The sequence below is a fragment of the Staurois parvus genome, unplaced genomic scaffold, assembly GCF_062004578.1.
Source record: "Staurois parvus isolate SC_StPar_1 unplaced genomic scaffold, SC_StPar_1.0 ptg000340l, whole genome shotgun sequence".
Lineage (NCBI taxonomy): Eukaryota > Metazoa > Chordata > Amphibia > Anura > Ranidae > Staurois > Staurois parvus.
This window is the reverse complement of record NW_028318136.1, coordinates 5,251,234-5,276,275: the sequence shown is the minus strand read 5'-3', so window position 1 is coordinate 5,276,275 and position 25,042 is coordinate 5,251,234. Positions and strand designations below refer to the sequence as shown.

The window sequence follows — 25,042 nt, the reverse complement described above, 5'->3', positions numbered from 1 at the left end:
GCTGCAGAAGAATTAGCTGTACTAGTTTCTTGACAGCTGCGCAGTGTGTGACATCAGATCCTTGTCCCCTGCTTCCAGAAACTGGTTGAACCATGATGTTACTGCCCCTCAACCACCCACCTAAAATCTAAAATAGGGTGCTGTTTATATACAAATTTGTGCAGCATGTTGAGGATATATGGCACCTTCTGTCAAACTTGGCTATTCAAGTCAATGGGGATGAGACACAACTGAGAGCCAAACATTTGGCTTGTGGTTTCATAGCATTATCCCAATGTAGCGCTATCCCCTAAGGAGCCGCTTTTATTTTTGTCCAGGTCTCCCCATTCTTCGCCCCGCAGCCAGGCACAAAGTGCTTTCCACAACCAGGTGCACACATTCTTCCACTCATTGTCTCCAATCACCAGTCTAGGGGATGTTTCTTTTTGGAGCTTTATTGTAGAATTAGGGATGGGGATTCTAGTAGGATACTCCAAAATTAAAACTTTTCACATCAAGGTCATCTGACTGATCTCTTAGCTAAGTACTGTTGAAGTCCTTGCTGAGGGCAGATAGAAGACTTCTCTTTAGAATACAGAAACAAGTAGTTTAGAATTGAGCAAAGTCCCTTGCAGTAACAATGGTCAGACAAGCTCTTCAGAACACTAGCCATTGCTCCCTTTTCTCAGACCCACACTGACTACCAATAACCATAGGGGTAGCCAAGCATACAGAGTCCCCAAGATCTCTGTGTCTGTACTCACAGGTCCAAGGACAGAATGGAAGCCCCCCTCCAATCTTCCAAGCGAAACCCTCCAGTGATACCAGACAGATCTTTTGCCCACCTGAGGCCGCATGGCCGCAAGTGTCAGGCGAGGCAAGCTTGCCTCCAGCTTGGCTTGATGCAATCCTCTCCAGGGAAAGACACTGAACCCATGTGCTCATAGAACATAAAAACCACTCCCAGCATGCAATGGGACCTCCCCTGTAGTTGGTCAGGTCTGTATCCATATTCATGCTGGGATTTTTTTTGCTTCCTAAGTTTTGGAAGGCTCTCATAGCTTCCTGAAGGCAAGTGGAGCTCAAGACAAGCTTAAACCGCATCAGAGCATCATGAGCAGACCCAACTAATCAATTGCAGCACTCTGTTAAGCAGAATACCACTGTCAGTGAATGGGAAGATCGCTGCGGCGATCGAATCCGCACATGCGTAGAGTCCTGACAAAACGTACGGGCACTAGGACCCAGGCGTGCCTGTCACCAATGACGGCGCCGGGCAAGCACTAGGACCCAGGAGCGCCTGTCAGGAGTCGGGCGGGCTATTTAAACCCAGCTCTTGCAATGCTCAAGTGCCGTATGGTCTTTCCTGTGTTCCTGTGAGTTTACTTTGCTACTGACCCTGCCTGATCCTGATCTGATCTAACTAGGAGGATGCTACACCAATAAAAAAAACAGGTATTCAGGAGTTGGCAGGATCAGCTCCTGAATGCCTGACAGCCACTGCTTAGCCACACACTGAAAATGTGTTTTTGTGTTCTTTTTACAGATCAATGTCCCTAGGCCTGGACATTACTAGACACATGCCTCAGACCTCCTTTCAGGTTCCTCAAGTCTACTTCTGTAACTCACATCCATTAATTGCAGGCCAAGCCTCAGAACCAACAAGAAAGTGGGGCCATGTGTAAATATATACAGGGATGTATTTAGTTATCATTACCATCACCACCACTTAGTCACATGTAAACTAAGCAAACCTTTTAAATGAAGAGCATTTATATGTATCTTTCCGGTGGCCAAAGTCAGCAAACCCTACTACCTTGCTGGTTTCCAGCTGCTGTAGTTGTTTCACACTTCTGGATGTGTTGAATAACTGCACCCTCCCACCACATACTGTGGTTTCTCCCAACCATTGGATCGTACACCCTGTATGGAATACCTGCTGAAGCCAGAGATCATCAAAGCACTGGAGTTTGAACACATGGGCCACTGGAAAGGTAGGTATAGATCAGGGGTTTCCAAACTTTCTAAGAAAAGGGCCAGTTTACTTTCTTTCAGGCTTTAAGGAGGTGCAGACAGTGGCCTTGGGAGTAGAAAATTTCCCAGCAGCAGTGAGCATAAACAATGCCCTTTCATTGGTTTTAATGGAAGGAAGAAGGCCTCATTGTTGGTATCAATGGGAAGAATAGTGCCATCCATGGTGTCAGTTGGAGGAATGGTAACCCATCATTGGTGTCATTTGGTGGAAAAGTGGAAAAGGACCACATCTGGCCCCTAGGCCAGTTTGGAGACCACTGGTATAGATGTTCTTCTTTTCCATGATGACCTTAGTTTACAGGTGAACCTGGGCTGCATTTAAATTTAGGGTCCTGTGGACCCTTTCCAACATGCCTATTTTCTCAGTGACCATAAGTGACCATAAGCCAGACCCTCAGATGTCATACAGAGAAGAAGGTTGTCTATTTGTATTTCAGGTCGTTAACCTCTGTGTCTTCCAGGATCCAGGTATATTAGGAAAGTTGATACAATAATATTGGCACTCCAGACTCAGCATCTGATGTTACGTCAGGTCAGGAATGCTGATAAACTGAATGACGCACAGTCTAGGAATTAGGGCAGTTCTGTCCCCTTTCCCCATAGGACAGGATGTACCTGGAGATCTTCTCTGTCAACTAGAGAAATCTTTTTTTTTGCACAGTTCAAGTTCAGCTGTATATTTTACTTAGAAGTGAACATTCAGTGAACTTCTAAAAGTCCACATTGCATTTTAAACACAAGGGGGTTGCTTTATTAATGAACAGTAGGCTGTTTATTTTTGTAAGAGAATTTTCCCCAGAACTTAGTGAAGGTGGAGCTCTGTTGATTTCCATTATCCAATCATATGCAAGCATAAATTCTGTTTTTTTAATCATTATTTCCCTTTAGCCTTTAAACTACTTTAACCACTTACCAGGCACTTTCACCCCCTTCCTGCCCAGGCCAATTTTCAGCTTTCAGCGCTGTCGCACTTTGAATGACAATCATGCGGTCATGCAACACTGTGCCAAAACAAATTGTTATCATTTTTTAGAGACAGATAGAGCTTTCTTTTGGTGGTATTTAATCACCACTGGGTTTTTTATTTATTGATAAACAAACTAAAAAAGTTTTTCTTAGTTTCTGCTATAACATTTTGTAAATAAGTAATTTTTCTCCTTCATTGATGTGTGCTGATGAGGCTGCACTGATAGGCTGCACCGATGGGTACTGATAGGTGGCATTGATTGGCACTGATAGGCGGCACTGATGGGCACTGATAGATTATACTGATGAAGAGGCACTGATAGGCGGCACTGATGGACATTGACAGACATCACTGATGGGTACTGATAGGCAGCACTGATGGGCACTAATAAGCCCATCTGATAGGCAGCACTGATAGGTGGCACTGATAGACTGCACTGATAAGGAGGCACTGATAGGCAGAACTGATGGACATTGACAGGCATCACTAATGGGCACTGATATGTGGCATTGATGGGCACTTCTATGTGGCATTGATGGGCACTTCTATGTGGCATTGATGGGCACTGATCGGTAGCAATGATGGGCACTGAAAGGCAGCACTGATGCGGCTGCACTGATAATCAGCATAGATGCCACTTACGGCTCTCCTCTCCTCACCCACTGTCAGCATAAGGAGAGGACTGCCGATAACTGGCATTTCCTGTTTACATGTGATCAGCTGTGATTGGATACAGCTGATCACATGGTGGAGGCTACATCATCGGCTCTTTACCACGATCGGTGATCCGCTGTGTCCTAGGGACACAGCTCACCACCGATCACCGTGGGGGCGCACATGCGCAGCTAGAGTGGAAGTCAGGGGCGGACTGACCATTTGGAAACTCGGGCACTGCCCGAGCGCCCGGGGTCAGTAGGGGGCCCCATGAGATGCCCCTGGTACCTTTTTCATAGGCTTTTTTGAGTTTGGGCAAGGACACAGGGGCACCATGATCCCCAATTGCCCGGGGGCCCCATGAGTTGTCAGTCCACCCCTGGTGGAAGTACATCATACAATGTCCTCCAGAACAAGAGAGCTCTCTGTCCACCCGTCATTTCCATATATGGCAGGCAGGATGTGGTTAACCACTTGCCTACCAGGCACTTATACCCCCTTATTTACCAGGCCAATTTTCAGCTTTCAGCGCTGCTGCACTTTGATTGACAATTGCGCGGTCATGCAACATTGTACCCATATGAAATTTTGATCTTTTTTTTCTCACAAATAGAGCTTTCTTTTGGTGGTATTTAATCGCCACTGGGCGCTTTACTTTTTGCGCTATAAATTAAAAAAGTGCAAAAAATGTGAAAAAAAAAAAGTTTCTTTGTTTCTATTATAAAATTTTTCAAACAGGTAATTTTTCTCCTTCGCTGATGTACGTTGATGAGGCAGCACTGATGGGCACTGATAGGCAGCACTAAAGGGCACTGATAGGCAGTACTAATGAGGTGGCACGGATAGGCGGCACTGATATGCAGCACTGATAGGCGGCACTGATAGGTGACACTGATGATGGGCACTGATAGACGGCACTGACTGGCATCACTGCTGGGCACTGACTGGCGGCACTGACTGGCACAACCGCTGGGCACTGACTGGTGGCACTGACTGGCAGCACTGCTGGGCTGCACTGGTGGGTGGCACTGGTGGGCAGCACTGGTGGGTGGGCACAGGTGGGTGGCACTGGTGGGCACAGGTGGGTGGCACAGGTGGGTGTCACTGCTGGGCACAGGTAGGTGGCACTTCTGGGCACAGGTGTGTGACACTGCAGAGTGGCACAGGTGGGTGCATTGCTGGGCACAGGTGGGTGATCTGCTGGGCACAGGTGCATGATCTGCTGGGCACAGGTGGGCGGAGCTAGTGGGCGCACTGCTGGGCACAGGTGGGTGGAACTTGCGGGTGGCACTGCTGGGAACTGATCATCAGGGCACTGATCATCAGTGCCCTGATGATCGGTGCCGATCCCCGCTCTGACAACTGCCGGTTCTCGGCAGTACTTTCCTCACGATCTGACAGCGTGAGGAAAGTGCAGCCGAGAACCGGCACTTGCATATCCCTCTGATCAGCGTGTCATTGGACACCGCTGATCACGTGGTAAAAGGCCGCTGTGATTGGCCTTTTACCACATCACGTGATCAGCTGTGTCCGTAGGACACAGCGATCACGGAGATCGCCGGGTGCGTGCCCCCTGGGGCGTGCAGGAGAGCGCGTTCTGGGAGGATGTCATATGACGTCCACCCAGAACTGGCCGGCCGCAGTGCAGCCGTCATTCGGCTATCTGCGGTCGGCAACTAGTTAAGGGTTAATATGAGCTACAACTTTTCTTATGAGAAAACGATAAAAAAAAAAGAAAAAAAAGGCTTTGAATTATAATCAAGTAAAACTGACTACGTATCTTTTTTTTCAACTTATTAGTTTCACAGTGTGCCTTTTTCATGCAGAAATATATTTTGAAGATACCATATCTTAAAGCAATAACTTTGAACCTTAAAAAAAAACTTTCTCTATGCAAGGTAAAGGCATCTGCTAGTATGCATTACTGTATATACTATACCAGAATGAGAGACATATCTTAAAACAAAGCCCTCCAGCAGTACTCTGTCACCGCTGCAGAGGCTTCCATCTTCAACCGGTCTTCCTTCTGGGATCGTGGGCTGTGACCGCTTGAATGGTCAAGCCACGATGACATCACACCCGCGCATATGTGAGGGAGTCACAAGCACAGCACAGAGCTCTGAAGGAACGGTACGTGTATGCTGTTCCTTCAGAGTGCATGAGCTGGCTACCAAAAAAGTGATTACCTCCTAAATGGTGCACGTTTAGGAGATATTCTTTTTACCTGCAGGAAAGCTTTATTAAAAGCTTACCTGCAAGTACAAATCCAAATTAGAAGTTTACTACCACTTTAAGCTAAACTCCAGGCATGTATAAAAGACACAATTTAAAAAGGCATGAATGCCAAAAATGAAATACATTGCAGCTTATCAACTCTCAGATGTTGTGGGTGCATTAATTTTCTGTCTTTAGGCTTTTTCACGTTTTTTTTCATCTAAATTTGCTAGTACATCTAACATTGCCCTCTCACCAGATTGACAATGCTGCTGTCCAAAGGTGCCCCCATTGTTTCTCCATTCAGAGTGGAGGCACTCTAAGGCACGAAGTGTTACTGACTGGATCACCAGATGAAAATAAAGGAAATAAGACTAAAAAACAAAAGTAATGCAGCCACTACCTTCAAAGATTGATAAGCTGCAATATATTACATTTCTATCTTTCTGTATAATATCCCTTTAAAGTGGTTCTAAACTCAAAACGTTTTTTACCTTGCTGCATTCCCTGCATTAAGGTATAAAACGCCTCACTACCTGGTCCCCCAAAATTCAATACCAGACACTTCAGTTGTTGGACAAATTTTAAGGGGGAACGCCATGCAAAAAAAGTTGGCTTTGGGAACCCCCAAATCAAAACCAGCTCCTTATCAGAGTATGCAACTTGGCAGGCTAGGAAAGTGGGAAGGGGGACAGTCATACTTCACCCTTTATGAACTATACCAGGCCCCGTCCTCAACGTGTGGAGGGACCCATGTTAATAAGGATAAGGGCCTCTTCCCCGCAACTTTGAGCCAGTGGTCGTGGGGGTGTTAAGATAAGGGGGGCACCAGATATCTGGCCTCCCCCTTATATGAATGAGTACGGGGTACATAGAGCTCTGGAGTGCTGTTATAAAGGTTTTTATGGAGTGGAGTGAAGTAGAGATGTGGGACATCCCTGACCAACTAAGGGCATGGCCATATTTGGTCAGTGATGTCACCTCCAACCAGCCTCTTTGCTTTTGGACATGGACATGGATTCCTGGTTATGTAAGTGAATGGGACCACTGATATCACTGGTTTTTAAGGACTCAGTGATGCCTATTTCATCTAAACAGTCGAACAGCCAGGATTGAGTCCGAGCTTCATGTCAGAACAAACCTTTAGCATATCCCTACCCCTCTATCCAACATTATAAAAAAACTGAGCTTTAGATACACTTTAACATTAGTTAGAACACACAATGGGTACATTTGATGGCCAATGGCTGGGAAACTATGCGTAAGTGAGCTGATAATTTGAATTATTTGATGCGTAAGTGAGCTGATAATTTGAATTATTTGAAAGTATTGTTAGAGAAGGTTAGACAGTAAACACACTGCGTGGAAGGTACTACTTTATTTGCCTTCCGTTTGGCATCTGAAGTGTTTTGGAGGAAAGGGGATGGAGTAAATGGGGTCAGAATGAAGTCAATATCCCGATCTGCACTTTTGTTCCAGGTTAATCATTCAGTAAGTAATTAGACAGAGGATTAAATGTTAAATTATAAAATAGTTTCAACAGCATTAGAAAAGTCCTGAGCGACCAAAAACACTGATCATAAGGGGTGATGTCATCACGCACACCAGAGAGGGTGATTTATAATACTAAATGTACGAGTGCTTATATATGACATGCTTCTGAATGCAGTTGTATATCACGTTTTTACTGACTTTCAGTTAATTTTGATGATTCATAGTAGATGTTGTCACGGACGCACGATCGCCACCCTCAACATGCGACAATCACGCGACCACGACCAACAATACGTCACGCCCGCGGCGTCAGACCCCAGACCTTCTCACCAAACGCGTGACCGAAGGACCGGCCGATCTAAAACCGCGATGTGACATGCGTAACAATGCCACACTCAGCTGCGCCCTGCACAACGATTGTCCAGCTAATGGAACGCAATCGATGCACCGGCAGCCTGAATGCGCTTGTTACTGGGTCGGGTTAATTACGCAACTAACCCTCTACTGCCACCACCACTTTTTGTACAGAGTAAGGGGAAACTCTCTTTATCCAATATACACTGTAATGGTTGAAAAGTCGCCTGTCCAATACAGTCACTGCAGGCCGATTGGGCAGAGGATTAAACAAACACAGTAGCGTCTCTTCAAAAGGCAGGAATTCGTAAATTGCAATTAAGCGCTTTAGAAACAGTTTAACACTTTCAGAAAGAAAGATTTATTACTAAAAGAGTCAAACAGGTGCAATAAAATATTTACAGAAAAAGATGTAACTAAGATATATATTTATATATACATAGAAAACAGCACAGCAAAGAGATAACAGGGAGAAGTTAAAAGGTTAAGTTACTTGCCATGTTCAGCCTTAAGGTAAGGAGATCCAAGTTGCAGAGCGAAGGGTCTTTGATCTCCTGCTGTTACGATGTTAAAATTGGGTGATGTGTTTAGCTTAACTTTTTAGGCTTGCCAGCCTGTCTTTTAAAGTCCCCCTGCAGGGGGGGGGTGGCTCTGAGTACTGGCCAATACCCTGTTTTGGGCGGGATCGTCGGATGGATTATGCATTAAAACTGACAACTTCATAATCCATGATATGAAACATAAGTGACAGCTGACCTGAGGAATGTTCATTTAACTTCTGTCACCTGGCTGATAGGGTTTATGAGGTTCCAACTTCTTTCAAGTCCAGGGAAAAAACTACCTTATCTTGGTTAGGAGGTGTGAATTTACACAGGCCTTGGGACAGAGAGTCTGCTGTCTCTATGGAGGGGCTTTGTAGTGCTTGGCCCCCTGCTGCTCCAGCCTGCCAGCAATTTTTAACACACACACATCTGTCCCTGTGCCTCTCAGGAAGGGAGGGGGTAGAGAATAAAGGATTGAGGAATACTTCTAATAAAAAAGGGGAACTCCGTGTCTATCTCTGATGAGCAAGTTTGCTACAGATGTGTCTGTTTATTCTGCCTAATTTAGGGGATTTATCAGTTTGTGGGAAACTAGCTGCAGAGAAGTCCTTGAAGGACGCAGTATACTTCTAAATCTTTTTTGTAGGGCTTTCTTGGCCACTTTTATTTAAAAGAACATTTATTCAATACAAACACGTTATCATGTAGGGGCGATTCAGATTTTTTTTTTTTTTTGCTACAACTACTCTTTTAGCTTAATGGCTTAGTGTTGCAGCACTACTGCTCTGGCCCTCAGGCCTAGGGTGCCTCTCTGTTCCTCCACAGTCTACTCAAACTCCAATTCACACATGTACCTCTGACTGCTCCTTTGCAGTCATATGAACTCCTGGATAGGATGGATCCCTGAACACTAGTCAGCATCCCAAACCATAAGAGCTATACACAGCTGAACAACCAGTGGGTGCTAGTCTCCGCTAAAATGTGGACCCAATACTTTGTAAATGTAGTGCTCACCCCCCAGAGGATCTGATGAGAATATACCCAAGTCTCCCTTGCTAGTACTGAGGCTGCCCGTCACAAGCACAGTTTCATGTACACCGACACTACAGTCTCAGTGTAGGGCATGTTTTTTGTAAAATTTATTGCTGAATAACTTGAACAGGAGAGAGGTTTAGGAGTTCAAAATACTGCAAACATTGGAGAAGTAACAAAAGGACAGCTTCTCAATAATCTTCTCTAAGCAGCCTTTTCTGGAGGTAAAAGGGAAAGACCAGTATATCTAGGCCTTTATAAGAGCATTGTCAATTCATATAGCATTATCTTGCACCAAAGCAAGGTCTTCTCCAGACCAGAGCTCCAGGATAATGCCCTCAAGAAAATATTCATTTAGCAATCTTATCCAGGTCTTCAGCCAGACCCAAACTGGCCATAAGGCACACCAGGCATTTATCTGGTGGGCTGGGGCCGATGGGCCGCATGTCTGGGCTGGACAGCGATAGGTAAGCAGCAACCATGGTCTGCTGCGCACCTCCCGCTATGTGGCCATGCTTGTGTCTGTGAGCTGGAGTCTTCTCATATTAACAAGTGGGTAATCACCGCTTGTCAATATGAACCAGATCAGCAGCTCATCCCACCCCCTGCCTTGCTGATAGGCAGGGCTGTCTTTACCCTCAGGATAATACAGGGTGATTGGTTGTCTGCTGGATAGAGGAGCAGGGCTGGCAGTGGGGTAGTTCAGTAGATGGAGATGTGGGTCAGGGATGCCAGCTTCTGATCAGTGTGGTATACAGTGGATTCCGGTGATCGGCGCTCTGCTCTCTGTGACTGACATGGAGCAACAGATCAGAAGTCAAAGGGTGGCGGGGCTATGGTCATGCCTGAGTCCTTCCCCTGGGTCATTCCCTCTTGGTGCTGGCTCACCTCCGCAGCCAAGTGGATGTTCCACAGGAAGAGACCAGGCTCTGCTGCTCCTCAAATTGTAAGTACCAGCTTCCCCCTCCCTGCCCAGCTCCCAGCTCTGATCAGTACAGAGGGTTCTGATCCAGGATCCTTCTGATCATTCCAGGTTATTCATGGTCCCCTCTGACACTGTTCTCTGCTCTGTACTCCTCCCCTGACCCTGTGTGGGAGCACTCTACTGTTCTTGCACCCCCCATCTACACTGCACCCCTCGCCCCATACTGGTCTACTCTACAGAACCCTGCACCCCTCACCCCACACTGGTCTACTCTACAAAACCCTGCATCTGTCACCCATACTAGTCTACTCTACAGAACCCCGCACCCCTGACCCCATACTGATCTACTCTACAGAAGCCTGCACCCCATACTTGTCTACTCTACAGAACCCTGCACTCCTCACTATACACCCTGCCCCCACCCCATAGAACATGGCACCCATCACTGTTCACCCTGACATCACCCTTCACTATTCATCCTGACCTGCCCTATAAAACCTTGCACCCCTTGCTATTCACCTGCCCCCACACTGTATAGCACTGCACCACTCACTATTCCCCCTGACTCATTCTATTAAGCACTGCACCTCTGACTAGTCACCCTGCCCCCACTCCATACTGCTCCACTCCATATATCAATTCATGCCTCACTATTCACCCTGCCTCCACCCATACTGATCCAGTCTGTATAACAATAACACTGTACCCCTGCCTATTTAACCTACCCCTATGCCATACTGCTCCACATAATAAAAAAGGGCACCCCAGCTGTTTACCCTTCTCCAACCCCATACTGATCCACTCTGTTTACCATTGCACCCTGATAATACGATCCATCACCAATCATCCACATGTATAACGCTGCACCCATCGCTATGCTCCCTTCCCCCCCGCCCTATGCAGCTGCTTTCCAGTACTGGCATGGCAAGGCCCAATTTGTATAGCACTGCACTTCAGTATTTTCTTTTAATCATTACAGTGCCCCTTTACAGCGCAGTCCCCTTAATATCACAGTGGGGGAGACCTACTTTGTGAATATCCTGTCACCAACAGACCCTGCAAAATACACCCGCCCTTCCATCCCCTTCCCCCAGTTCCTGGAAAAATTGGCTAAACAGTCTAAAATGCCTGGGCCTATTTTTTTGTTCCAGTCCAGGCCTGCCCTCAGTCCAGCACCTGCTGAGGCCCAGGCTGCAGTTCCTTGTCTTGGCTTGGCTTGGAACTCTCCCTGGAAATGAAAGAACCTCTGGAAAAGCCTCCCAAACCTTTGTCACCTCCCCAGCCAATTTGTGGATGTCTCCTTCCAGGGATTAGCTGGGGCATGATAAATATTCATAATGGTCATTTGACACTCCCAGCCTTATATTCTGGAAGCTTCTTTCAGAACCATGTGAGAGAAATCAAACACTCAGCTAACCCTGACCACACAAAAACAATCAATCTCTGCTCCACTGACTGCACAAACTAAGATTGGCCTAGCAGCCTAAGTAGAGGAGGGCACTGCACAAAGCTTCCAAACTCCAGGACCGAGATCAGGCTTTACCATAGCCAGGGAAAATTGCCAAGCCAGTTTCCTGCATTAAAAACAAACACTCTGGAGCTCCTCAACATGCATGGTTGAGAGCCCTAAGCGACAAAAAAAACCTCTCTACCCTTGCAAAACTTGCACAGTGATTACCATTTTACCACACAACTTGGTGCAGCCCTTTCACACCTTTATAAATGGAAGTGGTAGGACAGATTAAAGAAATAAAATGGCTTTATGGATATAAGCATTATTTGTCAGTTTTACCCATGTTCATCATGATTAAATGTTGCAATGCCCACCCTCATCCAATTTGGTTTACATGAACCTCTCTGGCTGGAGGTGGCAGCCCTATTCTTTGTAAAAATACCCAAACAGCAGCTGTATCTGCTTGGATGCAGCCACTGGTCAGGTAAAAATTTTCCAGCAGACTGCTTCAATGTTTGTTGAGCAGTGTGGGATTTTCAGGGTCATCCACTGAGAATTTTGGCCAGTTCCTGAGGAAATTCACACAGTGTAAGGCCAGCTTAAGGTAGGTATACAAGCAAGGCAGGTCCAAACAGATTGTATGAGCAGATTATTTTGTGAGGCAAAAAGATTGACTGTCTTTATCATCTTTGTGTAGGAAAGAGGGCTTGTCCTGGAGAAGGCCTAGCACGTATGGAACTTTTCCTCTTGCTCACGTCCATTCTTCAGAAATTTGAAATCTGCTCTGATAAATCCCCCGATGAGATTGATCTCACTCCAGAATACAGCGGACTTGTAAAAATGGCTCCCAAATTTCAGATGTCATTCATCCCCTATTAGATTCTCTTCAAGCATCCATTTCACCAAACATAACACGGACGACTTCGGAGGACTTCAAATCTACAGTATATGATGTGGCACAAATCTTTGTTTTGATGTCATTTTGCATGACTTTAATTCACATTTTTTGTAATAAATCACATTTTATAAATATATGTCTCTGTGTGTTCATTGATATCATCTAGCATTAATGTTGCTAGATGCTGTTTCCTCTCTGACAGGCAAAATTTTGTAGGACTATTGAAGAAGTGAAGGTTGTCTTTAGCAATCATGTTGCAGGTGAGTTGCTGCCAGCCCCTGGATGGTTAGTGTGACCTGGCCTTTTTATAGCAAGGCCAATACAATTGTTAAATCTAAATGTAAATGCAATCAGTAAATTCTCCTATAATCTAAAGGGGAACTAAATTCACCGATTAAAGAGCACCAATATGAAAGCTCATCTTACATACATTTTATATATAGCGATCAAAGATCAAGGCAATAGAAAATATTGCATTGAGATTTTCACCCAAGTTCTCATGCCACCATGCAGCCCATAAGCAGTCTCTATTATATTCTCAGCATCTTTCTAGTGATGGAATTTTCCCTACACTCTTGTGGGGTAATGTCAACTCTCACCCTAAGCCTGAAGTCCCTGCTCTCATGAGCCTCTAGCAGTCAACTTTAATCGCTGTGCCTTGGAGGCTTAGATTTTTTTTTTTTTTTACAGTGGGTATGTGTAGGATATAGTTGTAATGGTGGTCAGTAGCTTCTGCCTTAAAGGAGCAAACAGCACTCACCATATCCAGGTGTGTAATCGATATGTGAGGAGGATTGGTGCTACGGCTGGCATTCCCATAAGCCCAATACACATACATACTATAAGGTAAGCTGGCACTCCACAATGGAACTGTGCCGAACACTTTTATTGTAAAACAAGGTAAAACATCACATGTGCGGTTCACCTACCTGCTTCTGCTCGCAAGGGGCCTTAATCATAGCTATTATTAAGGCTCCTTGTGGGCAGAAACTTGTAAATGGACCACCCTGTTTTGCAGTAAGTGTTCCATACAGTACCATGGTGGAGTGTTGGTTTACTTTACAGGCTGCCTTCGAGGAAGTGGAGCTGTTTATGCAAGATAGTATTGACTTCAGCACGAACTGTAGATGGCTGTGTGGCCTGGACTAGGAGATACTGAGCCATTGTGAAGTGGTAAATAAAGTAACATACATGAGTCCTTGACTCTTTATTGCCCCCATCTAAAAGGGCCCTTGGATTTAGAGTGGCACCTACATCTAGTCTCTATGTATCTAACCTATTTCTTTTTTAAAATGAATGTAAGTCCATTCTTGTAGATGTAGTGTTTTAAACACTTTATTGCAAACTTAGTTGAAGGACAGGACAGATGGAATACCTGAAAAACGTCAAGGGCATCTATGGCCCCTTTAGCTAGCAGTTGCTGGATGGGTTTCAGTTTTGCAAGATCCACAACTTCTGCTGGAGTAATGCAGCTACAAAACAGGTTCTTCTATAACTCTATTTCAGCTTTTTTACCCTAATATCGATTATCAGTATATAGAATTCAGTCTATACAGAGGCTCACACCCTTTAAACCCAGGCTCCAGCCTTTGCTCCTTTCGCCACATCTAAGTTCTTTGGTTTGGATACTCTTTAAATTGATTTAGCTAAATTGAAAAAAAGATTTCAAGCAGAACTCCAGAAAATATGTACTTTTTGTAGAGCGTGGGAAGCTACACTATATTACATTTTTGTTATAAATTTTTGGTTAGTGTACAATACTTAAAATATAATTTTTGCAAATGTAAAGCCCTCCAGGTTAGTTAGATAGTTGTTTTTTTTTTAGATAGAGGCTGGGTAGCAGCCGGGGGATGAGTCAACCTGGGAGTGAGGTAGTGAGGTTACCTCAGGAAAGGATAAGAGGTTCTAACAGGTCAGGGTTTCTGGAGCCCTCCCACCTTTCCAGAAACCTGAGAGCCTGAGAGTGGTGGAGGGGTGGAGGAGGCCCAGATCTGCATGTCTGAGGGACTCTGGCCAATCCCCTGGCAGGAAGTCTGGGCATGGTGACCAAGTCAACCATCAAATGTGACAGAGCCTGGTAGAAGGTGTGCAGTGTAAGCTGGAAGATGGATTGAGGAAGGCTGTAATGTGGGATGGGGGGGACCACCTATAGGCAGGTCACTGGGAAAGAGGATCTCCACTGCCTCAATGTCTCCCAGGGAGGACAGCCTATGCAGCAGCGAAGGAGCCAGCCAAGTGTAAGGCCTGAAGGCAGCCACCAACCCACTACGCTAACAGGAGAGCACAGTGTGAGTACTCTTGCACCCCCTGTGCTGGATAAGGGAAGAGGGCAGTCAGGTGCAAGACCCAACTAGCTCCTCATCTGGGACTGCTCTAAATTAACAGCTCTTGGGCCCCCTTACCTAGGGAGTACTCTCAGTGCAGCTGGGTGAAAACATGGAATCATCCAGGGGCTAAAGATGTACACTAAAAGAGCCCTTGTTGTTTTTCAAGGAAATAAACTGTTGCTATACACATTTTTGTACATAGTTGCTAAGGAATTTGTCCTCAAGTTCTGCAGTTCCTCGGGCATCCCATATACCCCTATACCACATCCACATTCTTAACCCCTTAATAAAATCACAAAATCAAGCTCAAGGACTGTTCTTTGACTCCAGTGTGCAAAGTGTGGGAAATGCATGTTGCCTTGCCATGCAGAGTATAGGGGGACCCAATTGAAATCCAGTAGCCCCTAAGGGGTAATGCTACACAAATAAGCAATTAAACATACATCAATGTGTACACTGTGAGGTCATCCAATGGCTCTCTAGAGGACAGGTCACATTGCAATGATAATGAATCTGCAGTAGATCATTGACCGGTTACCCCTGGCTTGCCCCCAGCATATTGGGAAAGCAGGCATTCCTAACCTTCTAAACATATTGTATTACACAAGGTTAGAAATATGCACGAAAAACTAACATATATACCTTTTACAATATAGGTAAATATGATTCCGCCAGAAAAAAGGATGCCATTTCATCACAGGTTATCTCCTGTGTTACCATTATTTACACAGAGTTCTATATTTTCCACCACGTAAACTCCAGGCAAAGGTACAAACCTCATATATTTATAGTACAATCTCTGTTTGCAATTATTCATTCTTGTTTGTATCTAAATTGCACCAATCCCTGTATATAAGATGACATTTCACAATTGGCATTGACAGATGAAATGGTAAAAGTGGGTGAAGTAGGGATGGTTGGCATAAATTCTGTCCAAGTGGTCAGATATCCTTTTGCTGATCTAAGGGTTGATTTACTAAAGGCAAATAAACTATTCGCTTTGCAAGATATGTTGCACTGACATTTGTACGGTTTAGTAAATGAGGGGAAACTCTGCTGGCTTCCATCATCCAATCATGTGCAAGCAAAAATGCTGTTTTTTGTGATTTGATATTCTCTACAAAGTGATTTTTTTTTTTTACAAATCCTTTTTATTAAAAATTTTCAGTTTTACGGTACATAAAAACTATATATAACCAAATTTTGTGAAGACCTCCATCAATAATTTTCCAGGAATACAAGCGTTTACAGTGATAATAAGGAAAAGTGGCAACAACAGTTGGTGTCACATGAAGTGATATAAAAGCTACATAAGATATTTTTTATAATGTTACTATTTTTCATAAATGTAATAAACTGTAGAAGTGGGCTTCTTCAAAGTGAAATTTAACCACATACATTAAGCCCCAAGTAAATTCCCTTGAAAAGTGCAACTTCCCATGCAAAGTAAACAGCCTATTTGCCTTTAAGAAATCGACCCCCTAGTGCCCCATCTAAGCTTGGATGGGACGAGCGTTAAACCTGGACTTCAGGCAAGCAGTGAAATACATAGTTGAAATATACATATAGTATATGCTAATTGCTTTACCTGCCAAATCATTTGCAATTTATTTCAGTCAATTTTGTGAACTAGACACCCCTGCCAGTCTACACAGCCAAGTCCTTGACCTGTATATAGACAACAGTGCAGTTACGGTGACCCTGAAGTCCACAGAGAAACACACCATTTCCAGGGGTGTCCAGCTAACTCTGGTTTCTCCAGCCGACCTCCATGTCATTACTGAGTTCTGTAGTGACTTGGAGGTTGGTAGAAGGAACCTATGAATGCGGATGGGTACCTGGGGGATTGACACTCCTGGAACTGTTGGTTTTCCTGCAGACTTCAGGAGACCATTTCTACTTAATAAAGTCTTGTTCAACTTGTAGGCGTGCCCCAGGCCCAAGGTACCCAGTCAGGGAGAGACCACACAAAGTTCTTGATTGCTGTAATTATCTAGTATATTGCATATAAAGGATAACAGTAATAAGTGATGACAGTTCTTGTAAGCACTGGTATAAAGCAACGCTGCAATTTGTGATTTTAAAGTATTACCAAGCTTATGGCCTGTAGCACCAAAGGCTGGCTTGTGCTGGAGTGTTGGCAGTTTACGATGCACTGGTCAGCAAACTGCCACATGGCCAAGTGGCTATTCTGGATACCGGGGTGTTTCCTCCTTGCAAGTGTAGTCTCTGGTCTGACCCTACTCATCGGGAACCTCCCCTTGCACAAACCCCTAATCACTTTCCTTATCCAGTGGCATGTCTATCCCTGACCTACCACTCGCTCCAGGTGCACCCAAATGAGGCAGGAGACCCTATATATAGGGTTCCTGGTCAAGCTGCCCGCCTGAGGTCTCAAGAGGTTGCAGCATCCAATCGCACAGTTGGCTTCTCTGAGATCCTGATAAAATCCATAAGGGGACAAGTCCCTTTTTAGACTCCTCTCTAACTGTATCAGTGGCACAGTGCCACCTAAAGGCTGGAGGAAAACCAGCACCTGACTTCAAGTAGTGCAGGCGGCAGGAAAGGTACTTACAGTCTTCTTTTACAGGTATTGCCTGTAGAGAGTATTATGCAGGCAGAGTCAGTGAGAGTAAACAATGCTCCATCATTGCTTTTAGAGGAATTAATAGTGCCTCCTTTTTTGTTTCATCGGGAATAATAGTGCACCATTGTTGATAACAATAGGAGAAATATCACCTCATCATTGGTGTCTGTGAGAGGAATAGTGCCCCATCAATGGTGTCAGTTGTGGATGAAATAGTGCCCCAAGGGCCGAATAAAGACAAACAAAGGCCACATCCAGCCCCTGGGCTGCAGTTTGGAAAGCAGCTCCTCACCCCACCCACCAATTTGTTAAACAGCTACACATACTGTTGGTGTGGAGGCTACCCTCATCTCTGCCCGGGTCCAGTCAGTGTTTTGAGCTGAAATCCCAGGGTAATGGATCTTCCACATAGCCATATGTAAGGTATATGGACATACTAAGTAAATTATGATTGTATTCGCCCCATTCACAGCTACAGGAGATCTCTGACCATAGGTGCAAAATAAATATGCAAAAAACGCAGTACCCGGCTATGCACACATACACGCATCACTCACATTTACACATGTATGGGTGTATTTTTGAAAATGTTAAACTTTAAGGATTGCAAAATATGCCCGTACGTGTGCACGCATAGGGTTTTTTAAAATGCATGAGCAAAAATACACTGCAGCTGTAGCTCCCAGGCATCACAACCATCAGCTGTAAATTACTCTGTAAGCCCAAATGCCTTAAATAGGGCCATGTGCAAAAGCCCAAACACTGCAGACACCTCCAAGAGCCTGTATACATGATTACTTTGTTTTCACAGCTCCCAAACCTAGGAAGCTCTACTGTGCATCTAACTATAGTGGGCTGTCAGGGCCACTAAAGCCGGCCATACATGGGTTGAATTCCTAAATAATTTTTTTTCAAAAATCTTTTGTAAGAATTTTCATTCGAATTTCGCACCATTAGTGGGTAATAGAAACGGCCGATTTTTGTGTGACCATTGAATTTAAGTGATCGGGCATGTTAGAAATTTTTTGAAAAATGAACGAATTTCGAATCAATGATGGGCGAATTGTGCAAGAAATATAAAGCTGTGACCTGGACAGAAAAGAAAATTCATGGCCACAACATGAGGAGAAATTAGAGGCTTGGTTGGTTCAATTTCAAAATCAATGGTGCCGCTATCGCATCACAAAACACACAAAGTTTGCGATTTTCTAAAGAAAACTCATTCAGAATTCGACCCATGTATGGCCTGCATTAGGCCTTCTCTGCTGGCCCAAACACTGCTTAAACTATCAGAATCACTGACTTACATTTTAATATATTTCTTCCACAAATGTGTTATTTCCAATATAATTTTATATGGGTATATATACACACATATATATAATTTTAATGGATACCTATGTATTATATATATATATAGATATAAATATTTTTTTTTATTACTATATACATTTTTACAACAATTTTCTACATTCCCTTTTTACTATTTTCATTATCTTATATACATTAATGTCTCTCCATACGAGATAATATTTTAAAAATTATAATTTTTAAAACGTTTTTTTCCCTCCTCCTCTACCCTTCTTTTTTCCTCCTTTCACCCCCCCCCCCTTTTTTTCTGTTGTTTGCTTTTTTAATTTTTTTCTGATTTTTTAATTTTTTTCCTAATACCATGCTTTTAACATTACCTCTAAGTGTCTCATATTGTTATCAACATTCACTATTTAATTCATTTTATATATCCCTCCACCAGTGTCACTAATCTTCCTGTTCACAGACAGCTTGTCTGCTGCTCTGTGACAGTATCCTCCTTTTTTTCCCATCCCTGGCCCTGTCCATCATCCGCCCCTTGCTCTACATAAGGCTCCTTCACCCAAAGCTCTTCCCTGCCTGATGAAAGAGCGCACCTGGACTCCTCTCATCCAGCACATGCTCAGAAACGCTTTGCATTTTGATGATGTCAGATGCCACACGTGCTGATCCCGGACATCTTGGAGACTCTGCCAGGCTTCACCATCTATGCTGCATATGCACAGCACCATCTGCTGGCAGACACCTTGGAGATTCCACCAGGCTTGCCATCCATGTTGCACATGCACAGCACCACCTGCTGGCGGATTCAATTGATCTCCTCTCTGGATCAGTCACACAACATCTGGCTATAGACATCTCACCCTCTTACCCATGAGCCTGTTTTTAAATTCCAAGATGTGAGTTACTACTTATTTTTTTATTAAATACCTTCACAGTACACACTTAGAGGCGCTGTGTTTCTTTGTTTCCCTTTTGCAGAGTTATGCTTCGCTCCTCCGCAGCTTGCCCTTAGTACCTACTGGACTACCTTCACCCTTGCCTATTTGGAACTCAGCAAACATACATGGACTGCCACACCATGTGCCTGTTATCCCTTTTGTTATTTCCAATATAGTTGAATCTCTTCATTTCATAGCTTTTCTCTTGATTTTGTTGCTTCCAGTATTGTATGTTTATGTTAGAGATCTTATCCAACCATATTTCAGCCATGATAGCCATGATTGCCTGGGTCAAAGAAATCTGCCTTGAGGCCTTCAAAATCAACAGTGCAGGTACCTGTACATTACAGTAAATGGCAATGAAACTATAGATTTAACCAACTGGTATCCAATCTGTAGCCCGGGAGCCAGATGCAGCCCTTTGCTTGCACAATTTCATCCACTGATACCCATAATAGGGGATAATTCCCTCCACTGACACCAATGAAGGGGCAAAATTCCTCCCAATAACATCAATGATGGGGCACAATTTCTCCAAATATCACCAACACTGGGGCTCAATGACACCAATGATGGGGCACACTTTCACCCATTGACAACAAAGTTGGGGCAGACAATGTCTTAAAACATATGCCAGAAATATGACTGGCCAGATTTGACTTTCAGCATTAGTCTCCATGGTGAAAGAAAGGAACTTATTGTTGGAACTGAAAGACACAGATAATCAGTACAACAAAGTGATTGAACTCTTTCTGAGGAAAGAAAGGAGGATGGATTTTATGTACTAATGATCAGTAGTTTTGGTGAGTATAATGCATTTTATTTACATTTTTTATACAGTCAAACTGGTTCCAGGCCCTACTTTTTCCATGTCCCTGTTTTTTTCCATGTTGAATTTTTAAGGTTACAGCTAAAAATTGCTGATTTAATACAGGTAGGACATCACTGAAGACCTAGGTGTGAAATGCACGGCCCCCACTGGCATGTAGCCACTTGGGTTTAGATGCATCTTAAATTGCATTATCTAAACTGAACAATGATTTTAACCAGGACTCCAAGTGGAGAGCTACAATAAATTTCAAAATTTGTTCTAGTGTTTTGCTGAGTTTACACTACTTAAAATAGCAGTTTTGCAATACATACATCAGCAAAGCATACATCAGTGTATAGAATTTCATGGCGAAGTCATCCAATGGCTTTCTCGGAGAACAGGTCACAATGTGACGATAATAACTCTGCAGCAGATCATTGACCGTTACCCCTGGCTGGCCTCAGATATATTGGGAAAGCAGGCATTCCTAACCTCCCAAATACATTACGTTACCCAAGGAATGTCTACCTTTTACAATATTATTATTATACAGTATTTATATAACGCCAACAGTTTGCTCAGCGCTGTACATTATAATGGGAGACAGTACACGAGACAGCACAGTAACAATACAATACAATACATGAGGGGTTCAAGGGCCCTGCTCCTTGGAGCTTACAATCTAGGAGGGAGGGCAGAGTGGTACAGGAGGAAATAGCTGTGGGGGATGGAGTGGTGGGAAGAGCGGAGGAGATCAGCAATTAGGTGAGGATGGGGTAGGCTTCTCTGAAGAGATGGGTTTTCAGGGTGCGCCTAAAGGTGAGGAGGGTAGGTGACAGTCTGATGGATTAGGGTAGTGAGTTCTAGAGGATGGCGGAAGCCCTGGAGAAATCCTGAAGATGGGCATGGGAAGAGGAGACCTGGGAACTAGAGAGTAGGAGGTCTTATGAGGAGCGCAGAGTGCGTTTTGGGTGGTAGATGGCTATCAGGTCGGTGATGTAGTTTGAGGCAGTGTTATGAACAGCTTTGTACGTCAATGTTAATAATTTGAATCTTATGCGTTGGGCAATTGGAAGCCAGTAGAGGGATTGGCAGAGGGTGGTGGCGGATATGGAGCGGTTAATAAGGTGGATGAGTCTGGCCGCAGAATTCAGGATAGACTGAAGCGGGGATAGCCTGTGTTGAGGTAGGCCGGCGAGGAAGGAGTTACAGTAGTCAAGTCGTGATATAATAAGGGAGTGAATGAGTTGCTTTGTAGTTTCTTGAGTTAGGAACGTGCGTATTTTGGAGAGGTTGCAGAGGTGGAGTCTGCATGAATTTGTCAGTGATTGGACCTGGGGCTGGAAAGACAGATTGGAGTCTAGAATGACACCTAGTACTCTGGCTTGTGGGGTGGGACTGATGGTGGTGTTGTTGGTCGTGATGGCGAGGTCGGGGGGGGGGGGGGGCGCGGGCTGGGGGTAAAACTAGCAGCTCGGTTTTGGCAAGGTTTAATTTGAGGAAGTGAAGTGACATCCAGTCTGATATGTCGTTCAGAAGGCTAGTGATTCGGGTGGAGACTGAAGGGGTGAGGCGAGGGGTAGAGAGATAGATTTGAGTGTCATTGGCATAGACATGGTAGTTGAAGCCGTGGGAGTGTATCAGTTAACCAAGGGAGGAGGTGTAGATGGAGAAGAGAAGGGGCCTGAGGACAGAACCTTGGGGGTCTCTAACAGAGAGGGGGAGTGAGGGGGAGGTGGCAGCGTTATAGGTAACACTGAAGGAGTCTTGGGATAGATAGGAAGAGAGCCAGGAGAGAGCGGAGTCCCTGAGACCAAAAGAGTATAGTTTTTTGAGGAGGAGGGGGTGGTTGACCGTGTCAAAAGCTGCATAGAGGTCGAGGAGTAGTAGCACTGAGTAGTGGCCATTGGCTTTGGCGGTTAGCAGGTCGTTGGTGAGTTTGAGTAGGGCGGTTTTGGTGGAGTGTAGGGGACCGTTGTTGTCGGTGAGGTGGGAGCTTAGGCGATTATAGGCTAAGCGCTCAAGGAGTTTGGATGTAAATTGCAGTAGAGAGATGGGTCTAAGGTTGTTTAGGTCGGTGGGATCCAGGGAGGGTTTTTTAAGTATGGGAGTGATGTGCGCGTGTTTCAGAGGGGAGGGGAGAGAGGATACGAATCAGGGTAGTCATAGATCCAAATCAGTACTAAGTGGAGAAGCTGACTCCTACGTTCTTCCTTACGCCCAGGAAAATGGAAGGAAATCTCCAGCATGTAGTAAAGAAATAAGTCATAGTCCTTCCATCCCTGCTGTCAGGGATCACGGCGCCGGAATCCTGCATCACGGCGCCGTCCCCCCGCGCATGCGCACTGGCGGCGAGCCGCGGCTGACAGGACGCCGCGCATGTGCAGTAGAGAGTCGAGGGTGCGCCTCAGGCGTCCAATGACAGCCGGGGGCGCGTCCCAGCCAGCCAATGACAGTGCAGGGTGCACTATTTAAAGATGCCCTGCACTGTCACCCATTGCCGCAAGGTCTTATGTGATCCTGGATACCTGCTCCTGTTCTGTGACCCTGTTTTCAACCCTGACTACGCTGCCTGCCCCTGTGTTTGACCCGGCTTGTCCTGACTACTCTGCCTGCTCCTGCGTTTTGACTCGGATATCCTGACTATTCTACGGACTGATTTACCTGGCTGACCCTGCATGTGACCTGACTACTCCTTGCCCGCTGATTTGGTACCCCGCTTACCCCCCACGGAACCACTATCCGTGCCACCCTGCTGGGACCGTCATCCGCCTCATATCTGGCTCTCCCGGTACCTACACGCATCCCCGGAGGCCTTCCCAGCCGCTGGTGGGCCCGCCCAGAGGTTGTGACCTGGCCCGGGACTGTTTCAAGTCCATCCCCACCATCAGGGGCCCTGGTGAAGGCACAGCCCGGGCTTAGACCCCACGCTCTGGGTTGGTCTATCAGTTGGCAGCCGGTAGGCTCCGCCTGGCGGATCATAACAGTACCTTGCGGCCATGACAGAGCCAGGAGGTGGACCGGCGTCCCTAGAGGATATTTGCCAGCACCTGGCAACTTTGACCCAGGCCTTCCAGAACTTCCACAGTCGCTGCGCCCGACTGGAAGACCGCATGGAGACATTAGCCCCCCAGACTCCCCCTGCTCAGAGTCCCGCGTCTGGGGAACCTCCCGCTACCCCGACTTCCGGAGCGGTTGCCACACCCTTAGCTCCTGAGCCCCGCGTTCCCCTGCCGGAACGGTTCCGTGGTGACCGGAGCCGCTTCCGAGCCTTCCGGAATGCTTGCACACTATATTTTGACTTGCAGCCCCGCACATTCTCCTCCGAGACCGTCAGGGTGGGGTTTATAGTCTCTCTCCTTCAGGATGAGCCCCAGGATTGGGCTCACCGTCTGATGGAGAGGCGTGACCCCCAGCTTGACTCCGTGACCAAGTTCTTTCAGGCCATGGCAGTATTGTATGACGACCCTCAGCGGGCTGCCTCCGCAGAGGCTACCCTATACTCGCTGCGGCAAGGCCGCCGGGCAGCCGAAGAATACGCGTCCGACTTTAGGCGATGCATGGGAGACACCAGATGGAACGATGCGGCCTTATGTCACCAGTTCCGCATCGGGCTGTCTGAGTCTCTCAAGGACGAACTAGCACGAGTAGGCCTACCAGACTCCCTGGAAAGACTGATTGAGTTGGCCATCCAGATTGACCGTAGGTTAAGGGAACGTCGGCTGGAAAGGAGCAACCAGGGTCAAAGGGTGGCATGGATCCCACCGAGAGACACAGCTCCAACCCCAGGGAACCATCCCCGAGGCACGGAATCGGGGGACAACCCGGAACCCATGCAGCTGGGACTGGCCCGTTCCCACTTGTCGGTCGAGGAACGTCAAAGGAGACGATCGCTGAACCTATGCCTGTACTGCGGGGAAGCTGGTCACCAGGTGCGCTCCTGTCCTGCAAAGATGAGTAAGTCCGCTTCCTTTTCTTTTACTTTACCCGCAGGAAGGGATGATCAGTCCAATTACCTGGCCATACCTGTGTCTTTGCAGCTCCCGGGAAGAACACTATCGGTGACCGCAATCGTTGACTCTGGAGCTTGTAGTTGCTTTGTCGACCTGACTTTTGCCCACCGGCAAAAAATACCACTGCAGACCAAAGAAAGGGGGTTCAACATCTTCTTGGCAGACGGCTCCAGTATAAAATCAGGGGTGGTGGACCAGGAGACACCACCCATTTTTACCACAATAGCAGACCATCACCAGGAGTTCCTCCGTTTGGATGCCATCGCATCACCCCTATTTCCAGTCATTCTGGGGCTCCCTTGGCTGCGGGCCCATAACCCCCAGATTGACTGGGAAAGGGGAACGATTCAATTTAGGTCACCCTACTGTTTGAATCACTGCCAGGTCACGGGATCCGTGGGTCCCCGGTTCCTCCTGTGCTTGGACGGTGATGCCAATCTATCCCAGACTATTCCCCCGGCCTACCATGACTTCTTGGACGTTTTCAGTAAGCGGGGGGCTGACGT

At 45.8% G+C, this 25,042-nt stretch overlaps 1 protein-coding gene across 1 annotated transcript in view; it reads left to right on the top strand.

Annotated features, from left to right (window-relative positions):
* LOC149456981 (cytochrome P450 2B2-like) overlaps positions 1-12,678 on the top strand; it is a 41,278-nt gene extending 28,600 nt beyond the window's left edge. The window contains exon 9 of the mRNA XM_089684269.1: positions 12,346-12,678. Within this exon, the coding sequence (XP_089540395.1) occupies positions 12,346-12,527 (182 nt within the window). The 3' untranslated portion in view covers positions 12,528-12,678. The remainder of the gene's footprint in view (positions 1-12,345) is intronic.
* Positions 12,679-25,042: the final 12,364 nt, after the last annotated feature.